The 21,492-nt window shown below is 36.2% G+C and overlaps 1 protein-coding gene across 1 annotated transcript in view; it reads left to right on the top strand.

Moving 5' to 3' along the window:
• The window catches only part of CNTN1 (contactin 1), a 138,731-nt gene that overhangs the window by 58,395 nt on the left and 58,844 nt on the right, over positions 1-21,492 (top strand). Inside the window, exons 3-13 of the mRNA XM_062020482.1 lie at positions 2,500-2,629; positions 5,229-5,401; positions 9,721-9,816; positions 10,814-11,020; positions 12,298-12,394; positions 12,548-12,729; positions 13,979-14,103; positions 15,941-16,058; positions 17,603-17,753; positions 18,242-18,369; positions 21,009-21,184. Coding sequence (XP_061876466.1) covers positions 2,500-2,629; positions 5,229-5,401; positions 9,721-9,816; positions 10,814-11,020; positions 12,298-12,394; positions 12,548-12,729; positions 13,979-14,103; positions 15,941-16,058; positions 17,603-17,753; positions 18,242-18,369; positions 21,009-21,184 — 1,583 coding nt within the window. The remainder of the gene's footprint in view (positions 1-2,499; positions 2,630-5,228; positions 5,402-9,720; positions 9,817-10,813; positions 11,021-12,297; positions 12,395-12,547; positions 12,730-13,978; positions 14,104-15,940; positions 16,059-17,602; positions 17,754-18,241; positions 18,370-21,008; positions 21,185-21,492) is intronic.

The following is a 21,492-nucleotide window of genomic DNA, read 5'->3' as shown; positions in this document are numbered from 1 at the left end:
AACTTGATCACACAGGCATGGGACTTCACTTAAAGTGTGAATATTTCTTGCTGATCTTCTCTTCATCTTTTCTCTCCCATACTGTTTCATACCTGTGGTCCCCACTCACATTCCATCTTAGAATGAGAGTTTTATTGGTTGCCACACCTGACATTCAGTCTGTGCATCTTTTTCTCCTCAGACAGACATCGGAAACCAGATTCACAATAGATTGCAGCGGAAGTGTCATTATAAAGCATATTCAATAGGCACAAGAAATGGATGTTCACTCAGTGTAATAGTGCTGGCAGCATTAAAAATGCATGCCATGAAAGGCCTAAGTGGACTGTAACATCACTTGATTCCTAAGGTGGAAAAAGTCAGCTTCATATGATATGGCCATTTGCTACTGGAGACCATTGTTATTCTGTGTTCATATTTAAGAACTGCACAGAAAATGATATCAGGTTTGTAGCTCAGTCATTCCAGACTCTGAGCAAATAAGTGATTCTTGCCTTTTCAGACTCAAATTACTTCTTCTTTTGATCTAGCAAGATGTATATTTTTACATAGTGTTGTACTTTAAAATATCAAAGCAGGGAGACCATTTTTCAAAAGCTCAGCCTTTCTTTCTAGTTGCTCTTCTTTACTTCTTTGAAAATCTTCTCATTACATGAATTAGTTTTTTAAAGTGAAGTTGCCTGACCATAAGTGTTGCATCATAACAGTGCCTTCTGGACCTTCTCCTGTTTCCAAAAGGAAAGGGTGATTTTTTTCCCCCAAACGTGTACTGGAAAGGGAACTTACTTTTTATCTGTTATCAGTCATCTTCTGCTAGTGCTAGTAATCCCTTGATTACCTATGAACATGGAATTTAGGAAGAATAAAAGAGATATAAAGAGGGTTGTTTTACGTGTATGTTTTAACACTGACATAATTTACATTCTTTAGTTATACGGATAGTTTCTTTCTTCTCTTTTAGTATTTTTGAAAACCATCTAATTTAGTCTAAAATGTTTTATAACCAAAGGCAAAACTTTTAAGGGGATGTGTACAAAATTCTAATTTGATTTCAGGACACTCATCTGTTATGTTGCCAGTTTATCTCTTCTTCCGTGAAGACTTTTTAAATGTAGCATTAAAAGACATGTAGTGGATTTTTATAGGCAACACACATACTGTTGCAAAGTCTTTAGATTTTTCTGTGCTTAACTTTCGCTTTTGGAAATTTTGAAGCTAAAATGATTCAACCATGTCTGAAGATCTTATTAGGAAAATTGCTTGTTTTTATTATTTCCCTTGTATTACAAGATTCTTGCAGTCATTTTTCAGATCTCTGGCATGTCTAGGATTTGGAGCTAGGCTCCTGAATCCTGAATGGAACGTGAACATGGTAGCAGTCAGGTACTACTTTCCTTTTCTATGGGCTTGTTTACTAATGTCCGTACTGTTGCTTCAGTTTCAGTAGAGACCTATGAGAATTAGACAGCTGTGTGGTCTAAAGATTTTGTCTACACGGAGCATGCCCCTTCTCCTCTTAGTGCCGTTCTCTACCTGGAATGCACATTTGCCATCTTCACAGAAAAAAAAGAAAAAGGTTATATCCTAGATTTACTGAGCAGAGTTTTCCCAGTGTTCCACCTTTGCTCCTAGTCTTGCTTTTGCAGACCCCAAAGAGCAGTCTTGTACACTTGGAAGAGATAAAGAGAAGGGAGTGCAGCAGGGACAGGCAGAACTCGCAACCTGTACAACAACATTGACAAATGAAGCATATTTTTAAGAAACAATTTACTGTCAAACTCGTGTGATATTTATTCACCTTCAAGTGCTTGACTTTTCAAACTTAATTTATTTGCAGTGTAGGATTTTTTAAAAATTGTTTTGGAGGGGAGAAAGTTAACATATGCATATACCTAGGCCTGAAAGAAATTACAGAAGTACATTCTGCAAACTTAGGAATTCTCAGCTTTGATCTCCAACATAAGGAGTTTTTTTGTCTGGTGCAATCAAAATTCTTTCTGAATATGTAAAATTATTGGAGCTGATTAGTTTGTAAGATAAGGAATCCCTAATGTTTGAATAGCTGTTTCAGACCTGGACCTGTTTGATGAGAATTTGTTGGTCTCTGTGGAAAAAGTTAGTCCCTCTGCATTCATTCCTAAAGAGCATATCTTCAATTCATAATTATCTCCATTAGATTTGGCATAGACTGTGACAAATAATTGATGATATCAACAGAAAAGGCAGGGAAGGTAGTTTTACTGGAGCAGAATTTGAGTTACTTTAGTTCTCAGAAGGCAAGAATGAAGCAGGAGTCAGTGAAGGAAAGACAACATTTCTATTATCTGTACTGCTCTGGTTTTGCCTATAGGTTGCTCTGGTTGATGCATATAAAACTTGATTTTGAGGTATAGGCTATTTAGCCTTTGTGTTTTGAGTCTGGAAGGTGTGATGTAGATTCATCTTCCTTTTGACTACTACTCTAAAAGTTATTAATTTCATACATTACCATTATTTCAGAGGAAGGAAACAAAGGCTATGGACCCGTTTTTGAGGAGCAACCTATTGATACCATCTATCCAGAGGAATCTTCAGACGGACAAGTTTCAATGAACTGCAGAGCTCGAGCAATTCCTTTTCCTACTTACAGGTAACCTCTCGTTTTGACTTTCAGGTATTGCATATTCTAGTGAGTGTTTCAGGCTGTGAATTTGATTGATGGTCTTAACAGATTGAGGCAAAGTCTTTGAGTCAGGAAAAAATGAGGAGAGTTGAAATATTTGAGTAAGAATCAATTGATTAAGTTTGCCAAAATGTCCACATAGTATTGAAATCTGTATTCCTGTTGTATTAAATGTTTTCAATTTTTGAGAGCAATACTGATCCAGATACAAAACAAAAAATGACCCATAAAAAACAATTAAGAGGCTATATTTGCAGCTTAGACTAAGGATGACTGACACTCAAGTCCTTGTTCTTTGATCAGAACAACTTTTTTCTGCTGTTTTCCTCTGAGAGAAGATGACTGGCTTTTGCATTGACCATATTGTAGAAGGATGCTCATGAATGTGTCGGTTATGCTACCGAGGACATGAAAAACTTTATTCTGGAAAAACATTTCAACTTGTTTTAGTAGAGATTCAAACATTATGTTGTTATTAGCAGAGCAGTGAGTTTGTTGGCCAATATCTGCTCATTATATACAGAGAAATGTACTTAAGAAAGGCACTATTAAGACCATGACTAATTTACAACCTAATCACAACCTATTCATGGTAAGAAGACTGCTGTCATCATACTAAGGGACAGATGCAATTTCTTACCAGCAAAAGAGATCAATTTTATTAAACTTTCCAATCATCTTCCCCCAATACTTGCTTACATGTGTTTGTAGACTCTGGCTTCTAGGACCTAAACAGCTTAGCTACTCTTAATTTCCTTTTTTAAATATATGCTTACAGGTTATCTACATGTACAGAACCACTTGTGATTGAAGGATTTGAGGGGTTACTAGAATACTGCTTTGGAAGATGATCCCTAGCTCAATTTTTTTAATCACCATTTCTGTGTAGCTTTTTGCTGTTGCATAAGTTTGCTCTCCCCATGCTTAGAAAGGACTGATGTGTAGTAGATCAGATATGCTTAGATTTGTTACCCTTCTGATATACTTTTCCATCCCTTCAGTCTGTCCACAGACTCCTCCACCCTGTCTGCAAGACTATATACACATAACATCTAAAATTACAGAGTCTACAAAAATGTTAGTGTTATCTTTATCTGTCATGGACTCTGCAAAATCTGAACCAGTAAAGTCACTCTGGGAAAATTGCCTCGCACCTCCTGAACTCTTCTGTCTAGGAATAGATCTGATAATTAGTGCTGAGAACTGTGATATGATGGTAATTGCAATACAGAATAAGGCCACTTTCATTATTTGCTGACATCATTAGTCTCCCTCAATATATTATCTGCATTTCTTAGCCCTTCAACAGTTTCTGAGCCAAAATTCTGGTGTCTCAAAGGTAGATAAGTCCTTCCTGATACATTTTCATTGCAGCATATACTGTCCTCATGACAGTTATTCCTAGGTGTTTCTCAACAGAGGATTTACCATTTGTAATAGACTTGTAGTATATATCTCACAAGACTAAAGTGATATCTCTAAATTCCTATAAAACAAAAATATTATTTACTGCATCTTGAAAATCCTGCCATTCAGTTATTTCTTTTAAATTTGTTTTTTGTTAATACTGCTTTTTAGTATTATTCCTTTCTATGACAATTGCAATTTCAGCTTCCAAATGAGTATTCTTTCTATTTTGGTACATCTTCAGTAAGGAAGGAACACACAAGAGTATGCATTCATATTTTAAACCAATAATATATCTTTACTCTATAAAAAAAATACACAAAAAGAATTTTACGATCTTTAAATGTGTTTAAGTTGCGTCTTTCCCGTTTGTGTTGAGGAAACGAGCAGTTGCTCTCAAAAAAATGTTATGGGCTCCCCCTCGTGGACACCGTCTTAGAGACAAATACTAATCTAACGCCTTGATACCGGTTCCCATTCCATGTATTTTAACTTTTTAAAAATCAGTAGAAATCAGTAAGGGCCATGCCTGGGCCACTGAGTTCCTCTCGTAGTCCCTGAATTAAAAGATACAGTGACTCAGTGAACTGACTAGGTGTTTTGACAGTAATTAAGTTGAGAGTGTCCAGCAATTTCTGAATGTACTAAGGAGGTTTTAAGTCAGACGTGTCACAGGTTTTACACTGATTTCACTGGCATGCTGGGCTTTATGAAACATTTTGGTCGCCTACACCAGGTTTTAAAAAAAGCTCTTAAAAGTTGCAATAGTCTGTAGTTTATAAGTGAAAAGGGAGTATTTTATTAGCTGTTTTGCCCTAGATAACTATTTGAGATTATGTTTATGATCCCAGTGCTTGATCACTTCCTGTTTCATTCACAACAGCTCATGCATCCTTTACTGCATGGCGAGCAATCTGGTCTTAACCCATGTCACATCTCTGAGAAGGCTGAAGCAGACTGAGACAGTTATGTTTAAAAGACTTAGAGAGTTTGAATCTGTGGCTCTTCATGAAGAAAAAACCCTATATTTCTATATATGTATTTTGATTATCTTTCTATATATTTTATTGCAACTTATTATATGATTTTTCAAATCATATTTCTTAACAGGCTTGGTTTTGCTCAGCCAAATCTTATCTCTGGATTTTTTTTTTAATAGGTGGAAACTCAACAACTGGGATATTGATTTAACAAAGGAACGCTACAGTATGGTGGGAGGCAGACTTGTTATCAATAACCCAGAGAAATCAAGGGATGCTGGAAAATATGTCTGTGTGGTGTCAAATATCTTTGGAACTGTCAGAAGCAGTGAAGCCACTCTGAGTTTTGGATGTAAGATGATGTTTACGTCAAAACATAAAAACTTTATGGTTAGCTTGAAATACCCAATGTTTTACGCTGCAGTGTCTTCTGCTAACATGTGCTCGAGCTGTATTACTCAGTCTCTTAAGTGCCTTAATCTGCAGAGGTCAACACAAAATAAGCATTTTGTAAGCATTTTGGTTCTTTAGCATTCAGCTGACGTGATATGCTTCTCAGTGAGTTATTGTTAAATTATTAACTGAAGAGACTCATGGAGCCAGATGTTGAGATAATAATATCCAGACTCTTTTTAAATCATGGTAGGACCTGAGATAAAATAGTCTCAGAAGAAAGACACACGTGAGGGCAAATGGTGCTGAGGTGCTGCTGCAGTACAAACCTGACAGAGATACCTGGAGGAGTAGATCATGGAGCTTGCTAGTAACACCTGCTCCCTGACTCCTGAGTTAGGATGAAGGCTCTGCTGAAGGACAGTTCTTTCAGCTTCTGGCAATCAAGAACTGGTCTTGTGAATACATGCATAGGCACAGCCTCACTGTCACAAGTACATGAATTGTAAGACACTGATGTACTACATGAAGTATAACATAAAATTTTACTGACCAAAGACAGTGTTTGGGATTTTTGTTTTAGCCTTAAGTTGCTTTTTTTCCCCCTGGATAGATATTTAAATCAGAGGACAAAAAACAGAATCCATAAAAAAAGGAATCCACTCTTACTGGTGACTGTTCACAAAGCCCCGTGTGTCCTTTAAACCTGACATTAAGTTCTTCGTGCCTCTCTTGTATTTTGGCAGCCTCTGAGAGCAGAATTCACTCCTTACTGTATAAGATCAGAGATGAAGTGGAATGTTCTGCTTTCTAACAGTAAATAAGACTGTGAGACCACATATAACAAGGAAACTCAGAGGCTATAATGAGCTGATTGATCACATCGTAGTTGATCTAGTTTTAGTCCATATTTTACCCATTATATTTTCTATAATGAATAGAAGACCAGGTTGATGTTTCCTTCTAATGGAGAAGACATAAAAATTAGTTTAATGGGATAATTTATTTATACCTAAAGCAGGCATCAGTTTTGCCAGTGCTGAACAACCAGTGGCAATAAAAGCTACAACAGTAGCTGAAGGTACTTAGCTATACACATAACAGATGAAAAAAAAAAGTAGAATCAAAACAGCCTGAAGCAAGTTTTCCTGCCTACAAGTTCATTGACTGCATGAGCTGAACATTGATAGTGTACTGGACAATTACACTGAACAGAACCCTAATATATAATATTTAGATATCTAAATAGATAACAGGGCATAGAGGCAAGGGATATAAGTGAAAAGAGAGCTGGAAACTGATAAATACCTGCTAAAAATGCTATTCTCATTCTTCTTTACAGTGTTGTATTTGTTCCCTTCTCCTTTTATGATCACGTATAAAAAAACCATATCCTTCCACAATCTCTGTTTTTAAAGAATTTAATATAGAGTTGCTAAAACTAATATAGAAGATATCTGATCTTTAATGGAAGTTTTTGTTATTTTGCTTGTGCATACAGTGATTGAAAAATAGCAATAAACATTTAGAATAGTTCAGAAGAGTCTTGATCAGATGTACATGAGCAAGACATTTTACTTTTACTGTCAAATTTATGGAATTCAGTTCATAGTAACAATTGTGTTCCGTCATAAACAATGTCAATGAATTCATCTGGGAACACTGTCTTTAGTAGTGCTTTAAATCCCCTTAAAATATTTTTTAACTGTTACATATATACTCCTGAAGGAAGGAGTTTTAAGCTGCAGGAATATTTAGTGGGTTTTAGGTGTGTGCTGAGAAAAATCAGAGGTCACACTGTTACATTTTTTCGGAAACAGTTTCAGAATAATTCAAAGCAGCAATTACATAGCAGAGAGGATGCGAGAACTGACATGGGAAAGAAGTTTCTGTACTCTCTAGATAGTAGCTGTATGCATATAGGAGTGCGATGATTATGCTAATTCTTTCATACTAGCTAGGAATGAATGTCTTTCAATTAAGAGTTCGTGGAATCACACTTATAATAATTATTGAGTAAGAACCAAGTAATACTTACGCAAAGAAGACATTGAGACCCAATCAAAGTACAAGGCATTTCATAAGAGGGAGGAAGATATACTATTACATCTCAATAACTGTGTGACTTTCCTGCACCTGGCATAGACTGTTCTATTTCAGGACTAAAATAGGGTTTTACATATGCAAATTGCCTGTCCTATTCCATGCCTATGAATTTGTGGCAGCTGTTCCAGAGTTTCAAAGCTTATTCAAGAATGATATAAACAAAATGTTTACCCTTAAAACATAAAGATAGTTAAAATAACTTTAAAACAAAGACAGATTTTCCTTCATCAAACCCCACACCACCCATATGCAAAGCAGTACCAAATTAACAACACATTGGTTGCTAGTGATGGTAATTTTTATTTTTTTTCCTGCTTCTCCAGAGATTTTAAACAGTAATGTGTTCCAAAGAAAGCAGAAATTAATAATAGTGGCAAGTTTACAAGATAAACAAAAGGTCTGCAACAAGAAAATTGATGTTTCCAGGAGAGATCAGTCAATATTTTGAAGCTAGAAAGCAGTTATGTAGTAAGGTCCATGCTGCAAGTGTTATGGGAATATACTCAAACTACTGCAGATACTAGATGCATAGAGGTATTCCAATCTGTGTGAAGAGGTTCCTTGGCTTCAATTACTAAACCTATCTAGTCAAAGTGATAATTCTTACTTAGTCAGTCTGGTCAAAGAATAATATCCCAAATTAATTGAGAACTAGTCATGGAGAGCTGAATACACTCTTTGCAACAAGGCAAAGGGTAAAGTTACAGAAAATAATTATCAGAAGTCCTTAGGGTGGCCCATTACCATTTAGGCATTGATCCAATGTCACTGGAAAGATCTGTATTACTGTCTGGTCTGTTTGAGCAGAATAACTATTCATATTTCAGAAGCTGTGACAGTTGTATTTCCCTGGACACCGATATAACTCTCCTAGTTTTTTTCATGCATTTGACAAAGTATGTAGTGACAAAAGTTTCATAGGTTCTTGTAGTCATTCAAGTCTGACAGCTGTCATTGGCCTTCAAGGAATCCTTTACCTATACCATATCTAGCAAATAGGAAGTAGCAGTTGTTAGAAAGTTAAGGAATTCATTACTTTTAGATAATGTAGAATGTGTGCTGCATCTATCTAACTATACATTGCATTTTACAGAAGTGAATAGTCTGTTTTTTACTTAATCTCTTTTTGTATGTAGCTCTGTCCTGATTTTTTTCTTTATTGTTTCTGGCTGGCTACTACTGAACTTAGGTTTTGATTACATCTCAGACCCAGCCTTGGGAATTTAGTAGAACTTGATCTTTGCCTGCCATTAAAGACAGATAAAGTAAGCTGACTTAAATTATCTTAGATTATGTCTGTGGTAGAATATCACATTCAGAGGCTGTGCACTTGGCTCATGGACTGTTTGCACCACGGCAGCATTTAGAGCAGGACTCCTCTCAGGGTCTCTATGAGCTTGCTGCTACTGGTGTCAAGAAGCTTCACAAAGAGACATGTTCTCCAGCTCAAGATTCTTAATTTCAGACTGGATACACAAAATGAGAGTGAAAAGAAGCAAAGTTCAATTATCAACCTAGTTGAAGTTACCCATGAAACTGTTGTCTTATCGCTGCAGATATTGTTTCTCTTCTCCCACAGTCTGTGGGATGATATGTAGCTCTGTGATGGACTTGTTTCTCTGGGCTTTTAAAATAGTCCTTACCCTGCTACATGGAAGTTGGCTTAAAGAGTCAGCTAAGATTTCTCCTTTGATCTGAGTCACTTTTCTCCCAGACCTCTGGCACAAAAGATGTATCTGAGCTAACTGCTTACTAGTCCTTGGCTGCTGGTGTTGTCAGAGAGGGCAGAAACGCAATTTTATAGAAGCCACTTTAAGTTACAGTAAAGAAATAAACTTATATTTTGGAGAACTCAATTGAAAAAAATCCTAGAGTCCTTTTCATTTATCTCCTTTGGATTCCTTCTTCAAATGTAGCTCACTTGGCTGTTGTTAGGGATACAATCTGCACCACATTTTTTTCTGATGACTAAAATGCTGTAAAAAATGCATTGCACTTGATAATGACAATGTAAAAATTAGTGAAACTGGAATTGTGAGTCCACAGGTATATATCTGCCATATATTGCTGTATTTCTTTATTAATCTCTACAGGGCTGAAATTAATTATTAAGAAAAAAATATTGTAGTGAAAAAAAAGTTTTCTCCTCCACCCCTATTTTCTCTAAACTAGATCTGGATCCCTTTCCACCTGAGGAACGTTATGAGGTTAAAGTGCGAGAAGGTGTTGGAGCAGTGCTTCTTTGTGAGCCTCCTTACCACTACCCAGGTAATTCAGCTCAAAGGGCTTCATTTTCAACTGCCTAGAAGAGAAATTTATATTGATTTTTAAAAGTTTTCTTATAGTTTACTTAATCAGTAACTTTTATGCAGCTTAAGAATCACCATTTAGGTTAGACTTCCATTTTGCATAAGTGCTTGTAGTTGACCACATGTAAAGGATATTTTTGGATTTGCAAAAAGGTTTCAATACCACAAATAAAATCACTCAGACTAATCTGGGCAATGGAGGGAAGACTTGGCCTGCCATTCAGAAGACCTGAGTACATGTCACTGTGTCATCCCAGACCTTCTGCTGGCCTTGGGCAAGGCCCACCTTCATTCTACCTCATGAAATTACATCAATAGAAAGAATCATGGGCTTCCGTTAAAGTCATGGAACAGCAGTAGGCAACCCAAGAGGATCAGAGATTGAGTGATTTATGCTCTGTCAATGCCTTTTTCTCATTGTTAGCTACTGAATAGCTCTGCAGGGATTATGCCTGTAACCTCAGACATCTGTAGTTCCACTGCAAGGGATGAATTTGACTATTAGCATCTCTTTTACCTTGTATAATGGGATAATATTTTTGTTTTCATACTTTATGTCTAAATATTGCAAGGAACTGGAGAATTGAGACATGTTGCTAGCAAAAATGTTCTAAGATTTTGTCTAAATCACAGCAGTGATGAGGGCTTCCCAGCTTCTCAGTTGTGTGAAGTCAAGACCCAGGTGCCCATGTCCTCTGGCCCCAGTCTGGTTCCTGTGGGGAGGCTGTAGCTGAGGCCCCAGTAATCTGCACTCGTGGCAGCAGTACCCCAATGTTCAGTGTAGACAGGTATTAGCAGGCTACAGAGATGTATATATTCTCTCTCTCATCGCTACCTCTCTTGATGAAAAGATCTATGAGCTACAAACCATAATGAAGGAATTTGTAGGCAGACAGTATTCCATGGTAGCTGATAATATTGCTTTTTAATATTGACTAGAAAATCTTTTCCTCCAGATGATCTCAGTTATCGCTGGCTTCTCAATGAGTTCCCAGTATTCATTGCATTGGACAAGCGACGATTTGTGTCACAGACGAATGGCAATCTCTACATTGCAAATGTAGAAGCATCGGACAAGGGCAATTATTCCTGTTTTGTGTCCAGCCCTTCGATAACAAAGAGTGTATTCAGTAAATTCATTCCACTTATTCCACAGTCTGATCGTAAGTATATATTGGAAGTGCTATATACGTGCAGTCTTCTGTTTATATTTTAATTTTGATCATTCATAACCAGTTGCAGCTTTCTGAGGGGAAATATATGGCAAATTATAATGGCTATTGCACAACGTTATTTAAGTGCCCAGATACAGAAGTCCATATCATTCTCATCCACTGTGAGGGAAGTCACTTTGGATTCATTCATGAATTTCCTTTGATATCACTGAGAGGAGAGTTCTCATCCCCCAAAGTCTCCATCTCTTTTATGTGATAAGCCCCTGTGCTCATCCCAAAATCTTTAATATCTTTGCTGATCTTGGCATTGGTTCAAAGGGATATGACTGTAAAGCAGGAACTGTATGTAAAAGTTGATAAACAGCTTGAGGATTTTTTTTCGCCAGGAAATCCCCCATGAAAATGGAAAATCCTTTTCTCTTGCTGAAATTTCCTATTTAACAGTGGCCCAAGGGCTTTGTATCTCCTGGTCAGTCCCCAGAGAATAAGTGGCTTTATGTTGCTCAATTATTTTCCACCCTTTGTTCATGAAAACTGCATGTTTTTGAAATGGTAACCAAGTTCCTTTTTGCCATTTCAGACTGTCAGTCCCTAGAGTCTCATAAACTGATCATCAAGATTTCAGTGACGCTTTTATCTGTTATATTTCCCATGGTAAAGTGAAGAACTGTGATTGAATTTGAGTAATTATAAATCAGTGATCTTTGTCGAAATTTTCCATGGCCAATACTCATACTGAGATCTTCATCTAAAAGAACTGCAATAGGAGTCCTACAGGGATCACCCGTAGGTAGATTTGATTACATTTGCATCCCTGTGTCCCCATTAAGCTCTACATTTGCTGGCTGTGGCTCCTTTATACCCTTACTAAGATCATATTGAGCCTAAATTTGCAATAGTTCAAAACATTCCATCTGGTAAAAGATTCTGTGGAAAACATAGATTCAGGCTTTGGTGTACCCCCACTCCAAATACCTCATCACACATCAAATGCAAGGAAATGAGTTTATGTTAAAGCATTGTGCTGTAAAAAATATTAGGCAATACCATCCAAAGGAAGATAACTGGTTACTGAGTAAAACAATTCTGCCTTACTGCTAAAAGTTCAATGCTAAATCAGACTTCATGGATGAGCAAACTTTTTATTCCCCATAAAGAAGAATTTTACTTGGAATTTTAAGAATTATTTTCTTGAACTGTGGAAGTTTTAATAGCTGAATGTCGTCTTGCTGTGCCTTTCTTGAGAATCTCTTTTTTCACATTAGGTGCAAAAGTGTATCCTGCTGATATCAAAGTGAAGTTCAAGGACACGTATGCTCTCCTGGGCCAAAATGTGACACTGGAGTGTTTTGCTCTTGGGAAGTAAGTGTGTTTTAAAGTTATTGTAGAGCACTCTTTTGCTTTCATTCAGAGGAATGAAAATACATGTTTCATCATCAAACACTTTTTTGTAGTCTGCAATTTAACAGCCACTTCTTAAACATGCTGATTTGTACTTTACTGTATCTTTTCAAGTCCGGTTCCTGAACTCAGATGGAGTAAATACCTTGAACCCATGCCAGCCACTGCTGAGATAAGCATGTCTGGTGCAGTTCTTAAGATCTTCAATATTCAGTATGAAGATGAAGGACTTTATGAGTGTGAAGCTGAAAACTATAAAGGAAAAGATAAACATCAAGCAAGAGTTTATGTGCAAGGTAGATAGAACAATTTAATTCTTTGCCATCTCTGTTGCCTTTACTTATGTTGGACATAACCTGTGCTGACTCATAACATCATCCTGACACACAGCTGTTCAAGATAACAGGGCAAAACCAAAACTCATGTGCTGAATGTCAGGCATAACATTTATGTGTTAATTGAACAACTATTCAGTTTGTCTTGTTGTGATACCTGTATATACACCTTGACAGGAACATGTGTTAGGATTAATATAATTATGCATAATGGAAGTTAAATAAATTTAGAGTACGTCAAGCGAAAGAACTTCCAGAAGAAAAAGAGGCCATTATGCTTTTCATGTTTCCTTATTTTGTTTGTTTTTTCTAACTGTCTTATCTCTCTTACTGGCTACACTCAATTCTTTACTCCTCCAGCCTCTGTCCTTTCTGTTTGTGCATTTGGTTAAACGCAGGATCCAAAAAAATTATATCTTACTGCTTATAGTAGAGTCATCCCAAGTAACCTGACTCCTTGACTGAGACATGTGCCACTAAACTGTGTCATGAAAAGGTCATACGTAACACCTGAGTTCCCTTCCGAAGATTTCCATCTTTTTTCATTGACTGTACAGATCATTTCCTGATTTAAGATCCTCATTTAAGTGCTCAGACTTCAGTGGGATAAATTCAAAGCCATTGCGGGAAGGTGTTTGCTGCTTGTAATAGGTGAAGATAATAAATCGATTTATTTGCTTAGTAAAAGCAAATATACTGGGGTATTTTAAATATTTATTTCTTAAATATCTTCCCTGGAACAAGATAATATTTTCTTGGAGACCCTTTCAGTAAATACATGTTTTTTCCCAATTTTGTGTCATTTAACTATCATTTTTATGACATTAATGAGTAATTTCCGCATCATATAGTCTACAGGTCAGTGTGAGTGGTAATGTCTTATGTCTTTGGACATTCATAGGATCACAGAATGGTAGGTGTCAGAAAGGACCTTTAGAGATCAATTAGCCCAACTCCCCTGCCAAAGCAGGTCCACCTAGGTCAGGTCATTCAACTCCCTATTTTCTTCTCATAAAAGAATAGTTTGAAGTTATTTGTATACGGTAAGACAAATTATTTTCATTCTCTCTTGTGCTGGTACATTGCTGAGTTACCATCATTAGTGTTGCATGTTAAATATCATGGAAAAAGCAGTGGGATTAATGGAATACAAAGCTAAGTAAATAGGTATCTACTGTACTTACAAAGCATCCTATTTTTTGTTCTTCAGCCTCTCCTGAGTGGGTAGAACATATCAATGACACAGAGAAGGATATAGGCAGTGACCTCTACTGGCCTTGTGTGGCTACAGGCAAACCTATTCCCACAATTAGGTGGTTGAAGAATGGTGTCTCGGTAAGTATATTGCCACAGATAACACAGGATTGAACAGCTAGTTATGGAAGCGATTTTTTTAAGCGTGCATTTTAAAAGGTTAAAAAAATAGAATTACAATGACACAAATATTTGCTGATTCCACTTGCATTAGTCATTAAAATATGATTTTTCAAAAGATTATCTTGATCTCTTCATATTTGAAATGCATTTCTTCAGACTGTTTAATATGCATCTCTGAGTTATGAACTTGTGTTTTGATCACGTGTTTTGGAGGTGCCTATCCCTTTTTCTCCAGGTCTTTTAAGTAAATGCTATTTTCTTCTCTCTGGATAAAAGAATGTCCATCAGCTTCTCTCTAAATGTAACCCTTTTTGCCACATTATACCCAAGTGTGTCTTTAAAACTATAAGACAGAATGCAATTGCAAAATTCCATTGCTTTAGGTGATGTGAAGTTTCAATGAGTACCATTTGATAGTTCAACTTCATTACGTTGGCTATTTTCTTTAAACAAAGTAGATTTCCTGCCAGGATCTTGAGCAGCATATTTAATATCTATTGCTTATACTGTATGATGAGCCATTAAAGAGCAAAAAGAATAGAAGAGGGCACAGTATAACAGTGCATCTGTTCAGCTGTGGTGACACTGATCTTGGCAAGCAAAGAAGAAAAAAATACGAGACAGCATTGTTTTGGCGGTGTATCTCAAGAAAAATGTGGGAGGTTGGAGCGAGAACAGGGATATTACCATCTGCCATATGGAGATGACTTAAACTGGAAAAAAAACAATACTGTTTCTTGGCTTCAATAGTTACTATGAACAGGTAATACAGCGAGTTGCTTGACATTCCCCACTGAACTTGTCTTACACTGACAAAGTCTGCTTGCTGGATTGCAGGAGATGGTGTGTAATTCTCCAATAATACACCAGAAGTTTATGCTGTGTGTTTATGTTCTGAGATAATTTACAAATGGAAAACAGCAAAAATATTTAAATTGCCTTCAGAATATGACTTTTTTCTAAATCAGATAATTTTTAATTAGGTATTTCACTTAGCACAGAACAAAGATTCCTTGTAGAAAATATGCTTTAAGTGTTTTTAAATAAAACACTAGAGAAAATATTATTCCTTTAATCTATTCTTTTGTTCAGTTGAATAGTATTCTTTTAACTTCCCACTGCTTTTGGTGAGTCATATACAAAGTTTTTCAGCTACTTTTTCACAAGACAACAGAATTTATTAACACGATTTTTAAAAAAACCAATTGACATGTATTTGTGGTTTACAAAATAGCATGTCACACTGTGCATTTTTCTGCACAAGATTTTTAGAAATAGGGAAGTATTTCATTTTGATTTACTAAATTTTCTTTTGGTATTACAACAAAGTAATGGTGAATAGTTTATGTGACCTCCTAGAACGATCTTCTGGATAAAACTACTTCATTGTGACTTGCTTTAAACCTTTTAGTCTGGAAAAACAATGTGCATACAATATAACATACTGAACACTGAGCATGGCAAAACAAAACTTATGTGCATAAAATGAATATAACTTCTTATTTCTGAATCAGTAGTGTTTGCATGAAGAATAGATGTATCCAGTGCCATTCAGCTATGAATTTTCCAGAGGACTATCAGTCCACACTGGATCTTTATTTAGAAAAAGGTGAACATGTTGTTACAAGGACTGAAATGTAACATGGATGAAATAGAATTTCCTTGGTGCCTGAATGTTGTCTGAGGAACTGTTCTGTACACTGTCATCAAAAATTTTTAAAAAAGAAGAGTGGATGGGTGTGAGTTCAACATGTATAGTCTATATGAATATCATTTTATTGATTCTGTGTTTTAGTTCCGGAAAGGTGAACTAAGGATGCAAAGCCTGAGCTTTGACGATGCCGGCATGTACCAGTGTATAGCAGAAAATGCCCATGGAATTATTTATGCAAATGCTGAACTGAAGATTGTGGGTCAGTGGGATTATTTGCTCTATTATTTACTATTTCAAGTTTGAGTAAGATAGTAGTAAGTATTTGCAAGTTTGGTAGCAGATTCCTGTGAAGAATCCTAACTCAGTCTAGGTGAGATGAGGTTTCTTTGACCTCCCTAGATGGTTTTCGGCAACAACTTGAGGATTCAAGTTACTAATTCATGGGGAATGTGTTCTGTATCATTTCTGATGTTTGCTTGCTACTGTTACTCCTCAGAGGAGCAGCTAGTGCAAAAATTATATGAAGCATGTAGAGTTGCTGACTATCAAAACACTATTTTCTTTTTTGCTCATCTGTGCGCACTCCTCTGGGAGGTAAAATCTGCTAATTTAGAAAGTAGGGCCTTCAAAACCCTTCCTCTTCGTTCTCCTCTTTGCTCTTGCCTTCTGTAGCCCTTTACAACTAGCTGCAATGTTTGCATGCAATGTAGTTATCCCATTTGATGGCTGGATATAGATGTTAATCATTTCTGTTTTCATAAGGAGCGCCCTGTTGGAAGTTTGCCTTTCAGATCCAGAGTGCTGTTGCTTCAAACAATTTCTGACATTTTTACTCATGTCATTAGAGCAGGCTTACTGGCTGTATCATGTAGCTTTCCTTGGAGATTTCCCTGCAGTAGTTACCCCAGCTTCTTTCCATCTCACACTTGCCTTACAACTTTCTTGAGAGCTAAACTGTTGACTTCCCAACTCATTGCACAACAATGATTCATCTTTCACTGTTCTTCCATTACTATGGACTCACTACCATCATGGATGACCCAGAAATGAGCACTTTTTGCATGCAAATTCTCAAAATTCAGTGTTGGTAACATGTGGATGTTAGTCAGAGTTTTCCTCTGTACTACTGTAATCAACCAATGGCCCCGTTTCCTCAAGCTTTGCACATGCTTGCCGCTATGATTAACAATGATGGTAGGCCGAAAAGCAAAATACTTAACAATGGTTTTTCTTTTATTTGATTACAAATAAAGAGAAAATTATTAAGCAAAGGTCTGACCTCAGATAGATCTATGTGATGCGTGCTATAGTCATGTCTTATCTGAGAATGCACCTAAGTCCATTTGGACAAACAGAAAATGACGAAGAAGAATAAGGGCAAAACCTTAAAGTTGCTAGAGGGGAGCTGAAACCACCAAAAAGTAAATCCAACTGTTCTTTGAAAGTATGTGATTGAGTGAACAACTTTTTACAGAACTTGAGCTCTAGGAATCTAAGTTTATCAGGAATGATCAAAAAGCCTTTGAAAGGGGGAAACTTTCTATTGATTTCTCTGGACTTTGATCTTAGATTAAACCCAAGTAGAGGTTCAGAAATCAGCAGAAAGAAATCTCTGGTGTAAAACAGTATAGAACTGCATAGTGATTGTTTCTGTTTCTTTTAGGTCACTATTTAGTTCTCACCACCTCTAATGGACATTCATACACAACTTAATAGTTCTTTTATTTACCTTCACATTGCAAGCAAATTGTATTCTGGAGAAAAATCACTAACAGCAATATTTGTGTTAATTTCTGCTTTCAGCTTCACCTCCTACTTTTGAACTGAACCCTATGAAGAAGAAAATCCTAGCAGCTAAAGGGGGCCGTGTAATCATTGAATGTAAGCCTAAAGCTGCTCCTAAGCCAAAATTCTCATGGAGCAAAGGAACAGAATTACTTGTAAATGGCAGCCGGTTAGTATTGCCTGTTAGTAGACACTGTGAATCTTAAAAATTCTGTCTGTGTTTCTATTTATCCTGTAGGCTAGTTCTCACTTTTGCAGATTTCAGATTCAGGAGAATGTGTAATTTAAGGAAAATGATATGCCAAAATATTATTAGCAGTGTGGCTCCAAATTGCTAGCCAGGATATCCAACTTTAATCAGTCTGGTGCTGTTCATGTTTCAGAATTGAATTAGATCACAAAACTATAAGAAAAATAATTGAATTGCTACAAACAAATAAAGTCCGCTCTATTGATCCAGCACTGGGAGACAGCAAACCATGCCACAGTTTATTTAATATTTTTACTACAGAAGTGTTTATAAACACAGCAGTTAGATGTGAGCTTCTAAGAATACGTTTCTGATTTGTCTTTTCACTTACTGCAATTCTACTGAAAGTACCACTTTCTAATATAAAACCTGATTTCTCTGGATGTATTTTTTTTCACTTTCCATAGCATACGTATCTGGGATGATGGGAGCCTGGAAATTATCAATATCACAAAGCTGGATGAAGGTCGCTACACCTGTTTTGCAGAAAATAACCGAGGAAAAGCTAATAGCACTGGTGTTCTAGAAATGACAGGTAAACCTCTAAATTGCATTAGCTTATTTCCAGTAGAATCCCTTCATTTAAAATCCCTATTAGTTATTCCAGCATTATACTACTTTTGCAAGCTAATTTCTTTCTAATTTAGTTGCTCATTAAACAATGAATTGATTCTTTTAAAGCATATTGCTCGTTGGAAGCTCTGTATGTTTGCACGAGTTCTGAGGCTGTATTCTGAATTTTCAGGGTTGATTTTACCATAAGCAATTATGAAGTTTGATCCATTAGATTGACACATTTTGGTGCATTCATTCAATTTGATAGCCGAGTGCTCAGCTAAATTGTAATTCTGGGGTCAATAACTTAAACGGAAAAATGGGATTCTTAGTGACCTTCTTTAGTTTTTTGAATTGAGTTCTTCTTTTTTTTTCTTGGGGTAAATAAGTCTGAGAGAGCATTGCAAGTAAAGACACATGCATTAAATTTGTGAGATAGAAGCATATAAAAATTCTCTTCCTTTATGAGTATTTACTAATTGTTACTGATTGAATAGTGATAACCTTAGTAGTATGTTTAAATCTGAAGTAAAATAAATCATTGTTCAACACAGATAAGAAATATGACATTCATGAACATTAATGTCTATCAAGTATCACTGCTAATAGAAGAGTCATTTATCAAATACATTTCTTAATGTCTGTTCCAGAACTGCTGAATGTGACAGCTCAGTGCCACAATATTGATGTACTAATGTGAGAATTTATCAGTATAATCAGGGCACAATAAAGGGGTTTTTTCTAGCTGATTTATACCAAATTTAACTTACCAAATAAACTGTAAGACTTTATTTTGATTAATCAGATTTGTTTAATACTTGCAGTTACTTTTTATTATCTTCTACTGTTTTACATTTCTTAATATTACCCTCAGGCATTTGATTATTTTGAAAGGTCACATAAATAAATATCCAGTCCCCTAAGAGTCATATCATAACTTCTAAAATCAGGAAGAACATTTGCATAGTTAGTCCACACGGTGAAACACTTAAACTGTGTGATTACGAACCTTATAAACTAAGTATAAAGAGTTTAAAAGTTTTGGACAATTCTTCTGTGATTCGTGTAAAAAGGAAAACCAGCAGACTCAGACATTGCCCTTCCATCACAGCAGAAACAAAAGTATCAGATCATGTATTTCAGCGTCATTTTCACATGGCGGACAATGATGAGGGTTGACAAAGAATGCTTTGAAGATGGTGTTTCTTAGCACATCGTGAGGTCCATAAAACTTGTCAGACATTGTGCATGACTGTAGCAAATTAAGAAGTTAAAACTGAAGTTGACAGGCACTGTAAAGCTTGATGGTTTTTCCCCATACACTTTGTTCCCTGCCACTGGACCACTCCTTGCTCAACTTCTTAGACTGGTAGAGTATTTTTTGTAAACAGTTAGAAAATCACTGATGGTAGAACCAAATGCTGAATGTACAGGCACAACACTTGAACAAACTAGCTATCCTAGGCATCGGTCTATAGCTAGGACTTCAGAGATAGGTGTTAAGAGGTTACTGCAATGCACTGAGATGCTCTATTCTACAGAAGGTGGTAGTTGTGCTATTCTCATAGTCTCAGTACTAAGCATGTTTTAGATTACTACAGGATCCTGGAGAATGTTTCTCTCCAAGGCAAATGGACAAAAAATGTTTGGTTTATTGAGGAATTTTCATTATTCTGTTTTTAGTGGGGACAGGTGTGCTCCCTGAAGTATGCTCAAACCTAGGTCTTAACTGGTAGCAATAGCTCCTTTCTTATGGCTGTTGTCTTACAGATGTTGATACCCTATTCCCACTCTCATATTGATGTGAAAGATATTACATGTCATGGCATAAGGAAGATATTCTGTAGCTTTGTTTTATGATAATATTTGAAAGAATACGAACAGGTCTCAATGAGTCAGTGAGTCCCTTCCAGAGCAGTGCTACTAATTTGCCACATGAATTTGATGCATGTACCAAAATCTCTAGCAAGTATCATGAGATCTCTACCCTTTTGTGTTTTTGTAATAAGAGACGTTGATGAGACACATAGAGCTTTCTTCCTTTTGTTGTAACCGTAATGATTCTGTGAGTCTATGCTTATTTTCCTTTCCACATGCAGCTATCTGCATAGTTTATTATGCCTCTATTGTATTGTTTCTTAGTAGATAAATTAAAATCTCAGTCCCTACAATGCTCTAATGGAAATCTGACTACTCTGACAACTGAGCAGAGTTTACATTCATTAAAGACAGAAGTTTTAAAACATAAAAAACAGGATTCTGTCATTATCACTAAAACAAGAAATGCAACACCAGTCACATAAGATTCATCATCTGTCTTCTTTCTACATGAGGTATACTTAGTAAGCAAAATTAGCTTTAAAGAGTCATCAATATGATTCAGAGACTGAAACAGAGCCATTCTCAAAGGACAGCTAAATAGAAGTTAGGCATTTCAGTTATAAAAGGTTTCCTTTGATCTCCTTAGTTTGGTCCTTTGCAATATACCTGCATGAGTAGCGTGTAAGCTAGAGTTTGAAGGAGAAGTTTAATGTATAATCAAACAGTTATGGAGCTGATCTTACATTTGGATAAGCACTTATTTATTGGAATTTTCCGTGTTTGCTGTTAACTTCACAGAAGCTACAAGGATTACTTTAGCTCCGTTGAATGTTGATGTCACCGTTGGAGAGAATGCTACCATGCAATGCATTGCATCCCATGATCCCACATTAGACCTGACATTTATTTGGTCTCTAAATGGCTTTGTAATAGATTTTGAGAAAGAACACGAACATTATGAAAGGAATGTTATGGTAAGATACTATAGATCCTTACTTAATACATGAAAGCCTAGTTTTCTTTGTTGTGTATAGCTGCCTTTTCCAGTTTACTTTTTCTATTGTGTTGGTTCAGGTCTAGAAAGATGTGATAGGCTAAGAATATAAAATCAAATTACATTTAGACACCTTACAGACACGTAGACACTTGCAGGTAAATACCTGAAATCAGACATCTAAATTGACGTAAGTATTTTGGTAACTCAGTTAAATCTCACTTGGATTAATAGTAAATGAAGTTGGTAATTAGGTAGCCTGATTATACACAGGGTACAAATTACCTC

The sequence above is a fragment of the Colius striatus genome, chromosome 1 (assembly GCF_028858725.1).
Source record: "Colius striatus isolate bColStr4 chromosome 1, bColStr4.1.hap1, whole genome shotgun sequence".
NCBI classification, from domain to species: domain Eukaryota; kingdom Metazoa; phylum Chordata; class Aves; order Coliiformes; family Coliidae; genus Colius; species Colius striatus.
The sequence above is the reverse complement of the archived record's forward strand: the minus strand, read 5'-3'. Positions and strand labels throughout refer to the sequence as shown.